At 35.6% G+C, this 15,134-nt stretch overlaps 1 protein-coding gene across 2 annotated transcripts in view; it reads left to right on the top strand.

The window, feature by feature from the left end:
• Nucleotides 1-15,134, top strand: part of RDX (radixin) — a 94,747-nt gene that overhangs the window by 8,875 nt on the left and 70,738 nt on the right. For both annotated transcript variants that reach the window (XM_058686702.1, XR_009249444.1), the window contains one exon: nt 6,972-7,041. In XM_058686702.1, the coding sequence (XP_058542685.1) occupies nt 7,030-7,041 (12 nt within the window). In that variant the 5' untranslated portion in view covers nt 6,972-7,029. Of the gene's footprint in view, nt 1-6,971; nt 7,042-15,134 lie in introns of those variants that run through there.

Genomic DNA, 15,134 nt, shown 5'->3' with positions numbered 1-15,134 from the left:
TTTCCATTAGAAATTGTAGATATTTTCATAATCCGTCGCTGTTGCAGAGATGTCGAAGTGACATTACTTGGAAGTTTAATCATTAGATCCGCTGGTAGACACTGTTACTTAATTTAAAAACACATATATTACTATATCATAAATTCGTGATTTTTATATTTTGGTGATTGTAGTCCAGTATAGTTGGTCTTTTATGCAATGTTAATGTGTCTTATTAAAATACATTTAAAAGTACTTCTATACATTAAAAGCATTTAAAAATGCTTTTCTAGGAATGGCTTTATAGGCTTCACCAGAGGGGGACCATGCAGGGGAAAAAGAACTTTTTTATTGTAGATGTTGTTATTGTGTTCGTCTGACTGCCAGAGTTACCTTATTAATTCAGTTTATACTTTCCTTTGTTATACTGCTTCCTAATCCCCCAGTAAATTGGCAGAGGAATTCTTTTGTAACTTTTTGGTCTGTGGAGAGAAACGGTTGGTTCAGAGATTGCTTCTGTATCTCAAAAGGCAGGGAAAAAAAATTACAATTAGGCGTGAGGAAAAGGGTATCTTAAGAGTAAAATTAGGCAGTGTGACATAAATTATTGAAGGTTTGGTAATAGGCCCAGGATGGACAAGAGTGAACACCTGTTTTACCACCTGCCAGGTGGGAAGAGTCTGTTGTGCCACTGACTTCATAGAGCTCAAGGTGTTAGGCATGAGGCTGTTTTTCCATTGTGTGAGGTAGAGAGGAGGCTGTTTTAAGGTCCCCCTCAGAGTTAACGGATAAAGTAGAAAATGCTTTATATGAATGTATTGTCTGTAAACATCGTACTTAGAGTTTATAGCCGTACAGTTACTTTTCTGCAGATGGGAAATGTGTATACTGGCAGCATCTCTTAAAACTTCTTGTTGAGCATGTCTTTGCCATGATTGTGCAAAGTAGGGTAAGACCTCTTGAAGAAATTTACCAAGGAGGGAGTAATTTTCTTCTCAGTAATTAGATATTTGAGGGTGGGTGGGAGAAGAGTTTATTTTAACTATATATCTCTAATGTATAATGGTTTAGGCGATTATGTAATATATATGTATATGTGCGTGTATATATATATGTGTATATATATATATATATATTTTATTTTGACAAGAAAGAAAGGAAGACACTGAAAGACCGTAATTTCAAGATGAGTCAGTTAGAGATGGAAACCCAGGACATATATCTTGGTATCTTAGCTTTTCTTTTCTTTTTTCTTTTCAAAAAAATTTATTTTAATTGTTTATTTTGGAGAGCGAGAGAGACAGAGTATGAGCCAGGGAGGGGCAGGAAGAGAGGGAGATACAGAATCCAAAGCAGGCTCCAGGCTCTGAGCTGACAGCACAGACAGAGCCCGATAGGGGGCTTCAACTCATGAACCATGAGATCATGACCTGAGCCGAAGTCAGACGCTTAACCAATTGAGCCACTCAGGTGCCTCAGTATCTTAGCTTTTCATGTGACATTTTATTAAATTGGCCATTCTGGTACTAAGATGTTAGTTTCAGGAGAAAACACACTAATGAAATCATAGAAGAACTAGAAATGTATTACTGAGGTTAAATAGTATTACTGTGATATAAATACTTTTCAGTAATAACTAAATTGGCTAAAAACTTGAGTTTTAGTTATATCTGTACACAGCTTCATCGTAAAAAAATTTAAGGTGGAATTCTTAAGTCATATAAGCTGGTAAACTGATACATGAACAGTTTAGTGGATTACATTTTCTAGGTTCTCCTCTGATTTTTTTTAAATTTTTTTTTTTTTTTAACGTTTATTTACCCTTGAGACAGAGAGAGACAGAGGATGAACGGGGGAGGGTCAGAGAGAGAGAGGGAGACACAGAATCTGAAACAGGCTCCAGGCTCCGAGCTGTCAGCACAGAGCCCGACGCGGGGCTGGAACTCACGAGCCGTGAGATCATGACCTGAGCCGAAGTCGGACGCTTAACCGACTGAGCCACCCAGGCGCCCCTCTCCTCTGATTTTTAAAATTAGGAACTTAACAGAAATAAGATCTTGATTATTATTATGTGTTCAGTTCTTTATATCCAGATACCATTTGTAAGGACACCTGTGTTTTTACATGGTTAAAGCAAGTGGCTACATAATCTGCTTTTTCACTTACCCTTATGTAAATGTTGACACAGTTTGTCATAATACACAAACACCCCTGTAACAGTCTATCATGTTATCACATAACATTGTGACTTTAATTAGTGGCTTTTATGACATGTACTGCTGTGGATGTCTTGCTAGAGGTTACTCTGTTTTGCATTTCTTTACTTCTTTGGCGTATATTCCAAAAGCAGAATTTCCTGTTCGGAAAAGATTTGAGCTTTTGTTATGCATTGACAACTTACTTTCCAGGAATATGGAGCCGATTTATGGTGCTACCAGCAATGTTTATCTACTTGTTTAGCAGTACTGCTCATCGGTACTGCCATGTATAATAATTATTTTGCTAGTTTAACGACTATATAATCAAAATGGCCTTTAAGGCCATTTGATTTGTGGTTTTAATCAGCAGAGTTGTGCATCTGTTTTGTGAAGAGTTTGTAGAGAGTTTGTCATTTAACCATTTACTGAGTGGAGTCTGAGTGATATCTTTATATATTTAATTATTTCTTTCCATAGTAACTTTTTATTCTGGCTATTGCATATTTTTACTCTATTAGCATTTTGCTATTTAGATGTAGGGATTTTAAACAAAATAATCTGTTTTCATCATAATGTATATATTTTTCTTAGTCATATTTCTCCTCCAAAATTATAATTTTTTCTAAAGTCTCTTTTTGAGAAAAAATTCACCTACTTAGATTTTATTAAATGTTATGGTGAAGTTAATAGGCCTGACTTAGGTTTATTTACTTAGAGTAATTTTGTTCTTTTATTTTAAAGAATTTGTTTTTCTTATTATGAAAGCTCTACATTATTTTAGAAGTCTACAGATTTACGTTAATTTACAGGAACTCGCTATTTTGGAGTATGATCATATTGGTCTTTTCATATGATACTGTATGTATGGCTTTATAACCTGCCTTTTTAGTAGTTTGTGGATGTTTTGCCATATCCTTTAATATTTTTCTGTATCTTTTTTAAAATTTCTTAAATGTTTTTATTTATTTTTGAGACAGAGCATGAGCAGGGGAGGGGCAGAGAGAGAGGGAGACACAGAATCTGAAGCAGGCTCCAGGCTCTGAGCTGTCAGCACAGAGCCCGAGACAGGACTTGAACTCCCATACTGCGAGATCATGACCTGAGCTGAAGTTGGACGCTCAGCCGACTGAGCCACCAAGGCATCCCTCTGTAACTTTTTTTTAATGTTTATTTATTTTTGAGAGAGAGAGTGGGGAAGGGGTAGTGAGAGAGGGAGACACAGAATCTGAAGAAGGCTCCCCCCCCCCCCGCCCCCGGTTCTCACAGTTCATTCATGTAGATGAATTAGGTTTGTTGCAGATTTTAAAAACTTAGTTAGCTTGTGTAAAAACCTGTTTTGTGTGTGTGTGTGTGTGTGTATGTTGGTCTATGATATATTTATTCTTTCATGTCAGTAGAGCTCCTTATTAAAACTAAAACTTTAATGCAGATTTTCTTCTTGAAAGATCCTTTTAATAGAGTATAACTGGAAGTAACTCTAGTATTGAAAACTTGGATTAATTATTTTTTATAGGAAAAGGAAATAAACTTACCTTTATTTTGTTCAAGTATTAGGTTCATGTGTAACTTCAGAGTATCAGCAAACCTACATGCTTGGTGTTTATTTACCTGCCCACCTGGCCCTGTGTTTGTGGACTACTTTTTCTGTAATTTAGGTGCTTTAACTTAGTTTATACAGCCTGGCATATAATTAATGCTCAGTTCCTTTCCCTGGTTTTTCCTTGCTGATGAGAGATTGAACAGAAGGGGCACCACAGCTGTATGGTTTAGTAAATAACATGAGCAGTACGTGTGGAAGCTCTCCTGAGTGTGTGTCTCCTGAGTTCTCCAGCATGTGGCTGTGGGGGTCTGATATGGTATATGGAATACAATGTCAAGAAGTTAATGTAAAAATTAGTCTAAGACAATTAAAATTCCTAACACTCTGCTAGGAGCAAGCCTGAAATACCTCTGTAGTGATACATACACACAACTCAGGGCTTGCAAGACTCCCACACTGGGGACTGGGTTAGGGACATGACCTTTCTACACTTGATCTTAGGCAAAAGGCTGAGAACCGATAGGGACATGAGCTTTCTGTCCAAAATTAAAACTGTAAAGAAATAAGCCATACTGAATTGAAAATAGAATAATTTTATGGTGAGAGAAAATAAACATAGGGATAAACGGAAGATTCAAAATGTTGTAAAATAGCATGGCATTATTAAGATTTTTTTTTTAAAGCTGAAAACGAATTTCTAGGAATAAGAATATATAATTACTGAAATGCCAAACTATCAAAGACATAAAACATAAAAACAGTGGAAGAGAATTAATGATTCGAGGAATGTTGCACAGAGAGAGAGAGAGAGAGAGAGATGGAAACCACTGAAGTGATGCTTAGAGAAATGATACGGTTTTAAATATAAGGCAAGACGTTTTAAAAATATTCCCCAGAAAAGGAGATTTATATTTATGTTTTTAGGAACTCTGTCACTGCTCTGTTCTTTTTCTTGGGCTTGGAAATATTTTTGAAGACAGGCACATTGACCTGAAATGTCTTTAGTACATGGGAGTTTGGAAAGTTCACAGAGCCCATTTACTAAGTGGTTTAAACATTAAAAAAGAGGTAAATCTAGAATAGATCTGGTTTTAAAAAAAATAATATAGTGGTTACACTGTAGATACTAAAATATTCCAACAGTACAAACAAGAAAAATTCCTAGGGTTTTATATAAATGGATAGTGTAGCTTGGGATAAAAACTTTAATGGTAGTATTATATACTGATTCAAAAAGTGCCTGTATAATCTGGAAACCTTGCTGTGATGCAAGAAGTTCTCATATAGACTTTCATGTCTCATTTGTGTGTGGAGTTTAAAGAAGTTCTATGTTCTCTGAAGTAAGAGATGAAGTAAACTTTTTCAGTATTTTATAGATCATGTGTTTTTAATATCTATACTAATGTACATACTTGATTATTTTACATATTCAGGTGATAAAAATTATTTTAAAATATTCTCATTGACAAAAAAGGGGATACTTTATATTTGGAGTTGTCTTATACTTGGGCATATTTAGTTTATGCCCTTAATGTACATACTAGAAAAGAAAAAATACTGGGAGTTACTTAAAGGTTTAATTTTAGGAATTAGAAAATGAGCCACGGAGTAAAGCCAGCTAATGAGAAGAAAAATGATGAGGAAAAAGACAGAAATTAACAACAACAAAAAAAGAACAATAAAAGAAACAGAAGATTAACCAAACTGAAAGCTGACCTTTAGACAGCTAAACTAAAGCAAACTTCTGGCAAGATTAATCAAGCAAAAGGGAAGGTAAAATTTAACAGTATTAAGAATGAAAAGAGGATCATAACCACCAATGTAGTACATATAAAGAAATCCTGAAAGAATACTATAACTTTCTAGAAATGTGTTACCAAGACTTGGATAAAATCAGATTTGGCTATGGGGTAGAGATTTAAATATGTTTTGGTCATGTTATATTTGAGATAATCTTTAGACTTTGAGCAAGGCAAGTTAGGCAAGTTCTAGAGAGATAGATTTGGCAATTACTAACTTAGAAATGATGTGAAGGGCAGGTCAGTTTTGAGGAGGTTTGAGGACCTGAGATGGTAAGGATCTGAACTCAGACAATAAATAATAGGAGGAAGAAAAGGGGATAGAGAATGAGATAGGTCTGAGGAACATTGAAGGTTCATCAAAGTAGGTGACTGTAGGAAGGGAGTGTTAACATTTCCCTAGCTAAGAGTTAAGGAAATGAATTCCATGGTTCAACTGTTAGATAAAAAATATCTCAGGAGGAGGTTCCTTTTAAAGAGAGATTTATTGGCACATGATTGAATAAAATTTAGGGAAATGACTTCAGTGTTTCATTTTTTTCCAATTTGGACAGTTTTCTGCTTCATTAATTATAGCATCTTAAAAAGCTGTAATATAGTTTTAAAACAAAATTATATATCGATGCTAGTATAGTGGGTAAATTTTCACAGCAGAGAGATTATCAGCAGAAGCTGATTTTTAAGTGATTTATCTAATGTACCTCACTGTGGCTCTTCAAACTGGAATAATTATTTTTTCTGGACTAATGGTTAAGAATGTTAGATCTTCTGGTTGGTTTGTTAGATGTTTTTAAGAACGTTTGTCCTAAGACAGTATAGCATGATGGGTTTCTTGGATTAGGATTCACTTTTGCTTTACAGGGAGAAGATAGAATTTAACATTGGTCTTAAGGACAACTCTAAATTTCAGTGAAGGCCACCAGTTTACTTGTGAGTAGCATGCAGATTGCTAGTGTGTGGTCTATGACTGTTTAATACACCTTGGGTGAATAAACTACTTGATACAATTTTTAAATTGTTTTAAATTCCAAGAGAAATTGGAATTGGGTTTTTTAAATTCCAAGAGAAAATAATTTTCTTTAAAAGTTACCTTTTTAGAATTTACATTAATCAGAATTTCCTTTTGTCTTTGGCGTACAGAAAAAAGGTCAGAAAGTGTTTTTGAGTTCATCTCTTTAGAATTTGAATCTGTGTCTTCCCCTTGACTATATTCCTTTCTCTACCAGGCTGAGTGTAAAGGTGAACCTGACTCAGACAGAGACAGTATTTGGATCCGTAGCAGTCTTGCTTCCTTGCTTTGTGTTGTCTCTGACTGAATTAAAACTTGGAGTTGGTGATTGGTGTGCTTTATGTGATGTTGTTTGACATGTGTGCTATTTGAAATCACAGTATAAATATTTTTAGAGAATTAGAAAGTAATAGATCTCTTTTGCTTTCTTTTTTCTTTAACTGAAGGTGACAACAGAATTCATAAACGTGAATTTTTAAAGAAGGTGACAAAAAGAGAAGGAAAATGCCGAAACCAGTAAGTGTATTTTTACCGCTGCTTTTACCACTACTTACTTAATAAAATGTCAGTAGCATTAAGTTCCTTTCGGAACAAGGCAAATATTATGGTAGAGTCGTTGGGGAAGAAAAAGGCACTGATCCTGCTGCTGGTGGCTTGTTTTAGATTAATGTGGCTAGAATGAAGCATTATGTGAACTAATGAAAAAGAGGTACACGTAACACTGTAGTTAAGATTCGTGGGTTCTGGAGCCAGACTTCTTCATTTGTATCCTGGCTCTGCTGCTTACCCTCTGTGACCTTTGTTAGATTACTTCAGACTCTCCAATTCTTAATTTCCTCATATAAAAAATGGAGATGTAATTAGTTACTTAAGAGATCTTGGTGAGAATTATGAGAACTGGGAACATCCGGTGCTCAGTAAATAGTAACTTCTTGTTAAGCAGGAGGAAGTAATAAGAGGTTGGAAGGATCCATGCATTAATTTTCTCATAGTTCTAGCTTTGATGCTAGTGACACCGATGGTGATATTGTATAGTCTTAGATTTTTTAGTTTAAGGGTGTATGTATGATTTTACTTAGTTGTATAATTATATAGTTTTTGACTAAGATTTATTCCTTTTTTCTTGGGATAAATGTTTTTGCTTCATCTAACAAAATTGAGGTGCTGTTTTTCAATGTTTCTTTTGGCCAGTTACCTTTTTAAGAAAGTCATTGGTTATAGCTATTTGAGTTTCCTGGCATGAATATCTCTCTGGAATTACTTTAAAGACTCAGCAGGTAGGTAACAGAGTACATTTGCGTTGTTGGCAGCTGCAGATGACACAGTCTCCAGGAATCTAAAAACCAACTACTAGAACTAATAACTGAACTTAGCAAGATTGTTGGACACAGGCTTATATTTTTAAAAATCACTAGCCTTTCTTATATCCTGGTATAAAATTTGAAAAATGAAGTAAAAAAATGTATTTGTAACTCCATCAAAGGTATGAAATACTTTGGAATAAATTTACAGAAACTGTACGAGATCTCTACAGTGAAAACTTGTGGGAAGTTAACGACTTAAATTTGCAGGATAATCTGTAATGTTCATAGATATGTCTAGAAAATACTATTAAGGTGTCATTTGTACCCAATGTAATGGTAGAATCAATGCAATTTCATCACTTCAATCCAAGGAGGCTTCTTTGGCTGACATTGATCAGCTGATTGTAAAACGTCTGTAGAACTGCCAACATTTATATGGAAGAGCTAAAGCAATTTTTAAAAAGAAAAAAGTTGGAAAACTTACACTTATGTATCTTAAGACCTGTTCACAAACTACAAAGATAAGATAATGTGGTGTTGGTAGATAATGGAATCAGTGAAACAAAAATGCAACTACCCATATGCATTCATTAGATTTTTTACAAGACTTTCACACAATTCAATAAAAATAAAAAAAATAAATAAATAATAAAAAATAAAATTCTTTCCAACAAATGGTTTGGAACAAAGGGTTATCCATATAGAAGAATATGAACATTGGACCTTACCTCACAATTTACACACCGAATTAACCCTAAGTGGATCATAGACCTAAATACAAAAGCTCAAACTGTAAAACTGCTAGAAGAAAACATTTTTGTGACCCTGGGGTAGGTAAAGTTTCTTAGATAACATACAGGAAGTTTTAACCATTTATTTTGTATTTTTACTTCTTTCGAAAGTTTGAACCGTTTAAAAAACACTGGATTTCATCATAATTAAAAACTTTTGTCCTTTGAAAGAGAGCAATGAGAAAATGAAAAGATGAAACAGAACAGGAGAAAGTAATTGAATATACAGTTCCTCTAGAACTCCATAAGATAACCCAGTTTTTAAAAAATGGGCAAAAACTTTGAACAGATGCTTTACAAAAGAACATATATTGATAGCTAGCAGACACATGAAAAGATGCTCAATGTCTTTAGTTACAGGGAAACACAAAACTACAGTGAGATAGCACTTTATAGTCACTATAAGGGCTAAAATTAGAGCTTAATAATATCAAGTGTTGGTAAGAATGGGAATCAACTGGAGCTCTAATATTTCTGATAGGAATATGAAAGTTTATAGTTACTTTAGAAAACTGTTACTATAATTGAGTGGAAAACATTGATGTATTATTCCTTAGAGTAAGGATTCAAAATTATATGTGCAGGTAGATATAAATTGTATATTAATTTGATTTCTGTGTTTTCCACTGATCTATTGGCTTAGTTTTATACTTAGTAGATACGTAAACTTGGTCAAGTCACACTTCTGCAGACCTGTGTATATACTTTTAAATATTTATTTTGAGAGAGAGAGAGAGCTCGCACGTACACAGGTGGGGGAGGGGCAGAGAGAGGGGATCCCAGTCTGACCCCTGATTTATATAAAATGGAAATTTACAGCCCTGTCATAACAATTAGCAGGGAAACCCCTGATAAAATGATCAGTATAGAAACGAGTTGCATTTCTACAAAAGCAAAAGGAGAAACAATTATGTTATGGAAAAATATTTCATCAAATCTACGATCTTTTGTTTGAAACTCTTTAAGCTACATGAGTTTCAGTATTTGGAATCTTTTGGATTTTATAAAGGTGAATATATACTTTATTATGTGTCTCTGTCATGTCATGAAGCTTCCCTCAAGACCTGGTATATCACCTCAAAAACATTAATGTTTTTCTATGTCAGTGTGTGAGTATTCATTTGAAATGGGATAATTAAACTCACCAGCTAGTCACCCATCACTTCATGTTAATAAGGTTTTGCTAGAAATTAGCTAATAAACTTGTTTTCAACGCCTTTGGGATATCAACGGATAGTGGACCTGTATTTATAATAGTGACAAAATCATAGTGATTTATGGGAACGATATCTAACAAATGATTAATATGATTTTTTTAAGATTTTATTTTTTTTAAGTAATCTCTACACCCAGTAGGGGGGAGCTTGAACTTACACCTTTGAGATCAAGAGTCACACATTGTACTGACTGAGTCAGCCAGGTACCCAAATTAATAGAATTTTTAGGGAGAAAATTAGAAACGCTTTTTGGAAGATTTTAAAGAAGACTTAAATTAATGCACAGAGAGAACCACAGTCATGGATGGGAAGAGTCAGTATTGAAAAGATGTTATTTCTCACCTCAGGAGACTAATGAATTTAGTGTTGTTCCATTTTAAATCATAGGTATTTTGAAAATTTACGATTTTCTGTGAAGTCAGGAACAAGAAAAAAGAACCAAGAATAGCCAAGAAGTCTTAAAGATAATGAGGAGAGACTTTTCCTACCAGATACCAAGACTTTTGAAAGATGTAGTAATTAAAACAGCGTGGTTTTGACAGAGTAGTACGTCAACCAGTGCAAAAGAATAGCGCAAATTCAGACCCCAGACCTGTAGATATTTGATATGTTTCAGTTGTCTTCAGGAAGCAAATTAACTAATCAATATACATCACTTAGATGTTTTAAATCCCCATGTCATTATCCTCATGGGGATTAAAAAATGAAATTGGATCTCTACCTCAAATCATAAGCAAAAATCATTGAAGACAAGTTATGAAAAACAACTTTAGTATGAAATAGAAGAGTATCTTCAAGAATCCAGAGTAGAGAAAGATTTCTTAAATATGGCCCAAAATAGTGACACCCATAAATACAACATATCTTCAACATTAAAGTTAGTATGTTTATCATAAAGGACACTTCAAAGTAGAATGACAGACTACAAACTGGGAGAAGATTTTTTTTTTTGTGATACAAATAATTATCAAGGTATTAGTATGTAGGATATGTAAAGATTGGCTACATAGTAGTGAAAAAAAAAAAAAAGACAATCCAGTAGAAAAATAAGCAATAGATGTTAACAGACGTCTCCAAAGATGAGGAGACTGAGTGGTCAATAAACATAATATATTAGTTTTGTTATTCTTTAACAAATTACCACAAATTTAGTAGCTTAAAGCAGTACCCATTTATTATCTCATATTTTTGTAGGTTAGAAATAAGGGATGATATGATTGGGTAGGTTCTCTGTTCAGGGTCTCCCTAGCCTGAAATCAAGGTCTATCCCAGCTGCATTCTCCTCTGGAACTCAGGGTCTTCTTTCAAGTGTATTCCTATTGGCAGAATTCATTTCTTGCAAAAATGATCCATCTTTAATTACTGGAGGCTGAAGTTCCCATTTTCCTACTAGCTGTTGGCCAGGGACCACTCTTAGCTCCTAGAGGCTGGTGTCAGGTCCTTGCCCATGGCCCCTTTAATTCACCAGTGGAGAACCTCTTTTATGTCAAATTCCTGTCACACTTTGAATTTTTGTGACTTTTGCAACCAGTCAGAAAAAAACACTTTGCTTTTAAAGGACTTCTGTGAATAGCTTAGCTCCACTCACACACAATCCTTCAATTTTGAGGTCAACTACATCTGTAGGTGAGGTCAAGTACCTCTAAAAAAATGCCTTCTCCCGTGTAATGTAACATAATCATGAGGGTGACATCAGGGGATGAAGATCATGGGGGCTGCCGTAGATTTCTGCACACTATACCTATGAAAATGTTCTCAACCTCTTTTGGAATCAGATCTGCTCAGTAAGACCATATAGAGATACCATTTTATACCCACTGGATTGTCAGATATTTTAAAAATCCAGTAATACCCGTTGTTAGTGAAAATACAGATCAGCAGGACTTCTGTTGTTGGAAGACAGTTCACTTTTTCATGGTAAATTTGACTTCATACTTTATTACCCAGGACTTCATTGGAGTATTTACTTCTAGAGACACTCAGATATATACGTATTAGGAGACATATACAGGAGTGTTCATAACCGTATTCTTGATAACCAAAAAATTAGAAACAATGTCCATTGATGAGAAAGTGGGTAAATTATTTTCTGGCAGTAATTGTATAGCAATAGAAATGAATGAATTATAACTACTCACAAAAAAATCAATGGATTTTAGAAATACAAAGGTGAAAAAACATTTGTTGAAACTTTTTTCTTTAATGTTATTTTGAGAGCAAGCGAGAGATCACGGGTTGAAGGGCAAAGAGAGGGAGAGAGCATCCCAAGCAGGCTCTGTGCTGTCAGTGCAGAATCTGACAGGAGGCTTGATCTCACAAACCATGAGATCATGACCTGAGCCAAAATTGAGAGTCAGATGCTTAGTTGACCAAGCCATCCAGGTGCTCATAAACTTTTTATTGAAATAGAATATACATACTGAGAAGAACATATTGTGTTTAGTTGATGAATTTTCATAAAGTAAAATATACTTCTGTAGCCATTGCCCATATCAAGAAAGAAGACTTTCTTATTCAGTACTGTACAACTTTAACACAGTTAAAAATCAAGAAAAACTAAATATTTTACATAGAGATACCCACATTTGTGGTGAAGCTATTTTGTTTTTAATTTTCTTTTACCTTTATTTAGTTTTGAGAGTGCGTGACTGTGCATGCAGGGGACGGGCAGAGAGAGGGAGACAGGATCCAAAGCAGGCTCTCCACTGTGAGCATGGAGCCTGATACAGGGCTCAGATTCACGAACCAACTGTGAGATCATGACCTGAGCTGAAATGAAGAGGCAGCCACTTAACTGAGCCACCCAGGTGCCCCAAAACTATTCTTTTTTTTTTTTTTTAATGTTTGTTTATGTATTTATTTATGAGGGAAAGAGAGCAGGAGCAGGGAAGGGTAGAGAGAGAGAGGGAGATACAGAATCCAAAGCAGGCTCCAGGCTCTGAGCTGTCAGCACAGAGCCCGACATGGGGCTCTGACCCACAAACCATGAGATCATGACCTCAGCCGAAGTCAGGTGCTTAACTGACTGGGCTACCCAGGTGCCACCTCAAAAGTATTATTTGAAAAAAAAGAATGACAGACAAAAAATTCAGTTTATTGCTCACCTGTGGGGGATTGAGGACAGGGAAATTCAGAAGAAATAGATTGGTATCCACAGCATAATTTGCCATTTCTTGTTATTAAATTGAGTGGTAGATATATGGGTAAAGAAAAACCTTTTCATTACTCGGTTTCTGGTGATAGTTGTATAGGTTTTCCACATCAAGCAATTCTGTAGTTCTGTGTACTCATCAGTTGTGGGTTCTGCCGTTGAATTCATTCTGACACCACCTACCCAGATTAGCACAGACAGTCCATGTTAAGGGCTCAGTCCCACTAGACTGCTGTCGCTTCCAGACACCAATCCCAAATAGTGGATCTCCATGTTACCCACATTTCTAACTTGGCTACACATTGGAGATTCCCACGGTCCCCTCCTCAGGTACTGTAATTCACTGGAACAGCTTACCGAACTCAGAGAAACACTTTTACTTATTATTACTGGTTAATACAAAGGATATTATAAGGATACAAATGAAAGATACAGAGGAAGAGGAGGCACCTAGGGCAGAGTCCAGGAAGGTCCAGAGCAGGGGAGCTTCTGTTCTTGTAGAGTTTGCAGTCCACCTTTCTCTTTGTACGTGGATGCATTCATCAACTTGGAAGCTCTCTGTGAACCCCTTTGTTTAAGGTTTTTTATGAGGTGTCCTTTATGTAGGTACAATTGATCAAATCACGTACAGCCAGTGACGATTAACCCAACTTCCCAGCCTCCTCTCTTTGGAGATTAGGGTAGTGGCTGTAATCACATGCTTGGTTCTTGTGGTTACCAGCCCCCATCATGAAGTGTGTACGGGCCCATCTGGAGTCACTTCATTAGCCTAAACTCAGGTGTGGTTGAAAGGGGCTTGTGAGTAACAAAAAATGCTCCACTCACTTCTGTCATTCAGGAAATTCCAGGGGCTTTAGGAACTCTCTGCCAAGAAACAGAATGAAGACCAAATACATATTCTATGACAGTAGGTTTTATGTTGTTATGCTTCATTGTTTATGTATGCTACATGTATATGTGTATGCATATTTCCTAATAGGCATTATTTTAAAGAAGGGTAGATTGGTAAGGTTTATTTGATTAGAGAACGTATTTCAGATAAAGGCTACATGTGCAGGGGGAATGTAAATGTAAAGGGGAAATAAGTCACATTTAGAGTTCTAATAGTATGAGTTAAAAAGGTACATTTGTACCACATGATGGTAAACTCTAAATGAAGATGATACTCTGGAATTAAAATTCTTTAAAAAAAAAATTTTTTTTTTAACGTTTATTCTTTTTTTTTTAAATTTTTTTATGTTTATTTAGTTTTGAGAGCAAGAGAGACAGAGCATGAGTGGGAGAGGGGCAGACAGAGAGGGAGTCACAGAATCCAAAGCAGGCTCCAGGCTCTAGCTGTCAGCACAGAGCCTGATGCGGGGCTCGAACTCACCACAAGATCATGACCTGAGCCAAAGTCGGCCACCTAACTGACTGAACCACCCAGGTGCCCCAACGTTTATTCATTTTTGAGAGACAGAGAGCATGAGTGGGGAAGGGGCAGAGAGAGAGGGAGGCACAGAATCCGAAGCAGGCTCTAGGCTCTAGGCTCTGAGCTGTCAGCACAGAGCCCAACGCGAGGCTCAAACTCAGGAACTGCGAGATCATGACCTGAGCTGAAGTCGGACGCTCAACTGACTGAGCCACCCGGGTGCCCCTTAAAATTATTTTCATTAAGGCATATTAAGATTTTGGTGAGATACCCAGTTAGAAAGGTATTTATACAAAAGAGAATTTAGGATAGAGTCTAACAGAGGTCAAAGAATGCTTTTTATAAAGTCAGTATATTTGCAATATGAATAAAACTATCTGAATTTTGTGTTGAAAGAAATACAGGATAGTGAATGACATTCAGAGAATTTGGAGTTATGGCTCAGTTGAAATACCTACTCTGCTGTTTGATATCCCTGTGGGCAAATAATGGGAACTCTTTTAGTTTCTATAGAAATGACTATATTTCCTAGTATTGTTGCAGGGGCTAAATGAGAAGATGGAAAGGTCATGGCCTAGTGCCTACTATATGCCAAAAAGTCAATAAATGATTTTAAAAGAGGACTTTGTAAGTTCTTTTTCAAATAGATTTTAGATTTCCTGTGATTAAAATCAAAGTTGGTTATTTTAATAAAGAAAATACTAGGTACAATTATGGAGTAGCTCTTTATTGCCT

This window comes from Neofelis nebulosa, chromosome 10 (genome assembly GCF_028018385.1).
Source record: "Neofelis nebulosa isolate mNeoNeb1 chromosome 10, mNeoNeb1.pri, whole genome shotgun sequence".
Lineage (NCBI taxonomy): Eukaryota > Metazoa > Chordata > Mammalia > Carnivora > Felidae > Neofelis > Neofelis nebulosa.
Note: the sequence above shows the minus strand (reverse complement) of the source record. Positions and strands in the feature narration are given on the sequence as shown.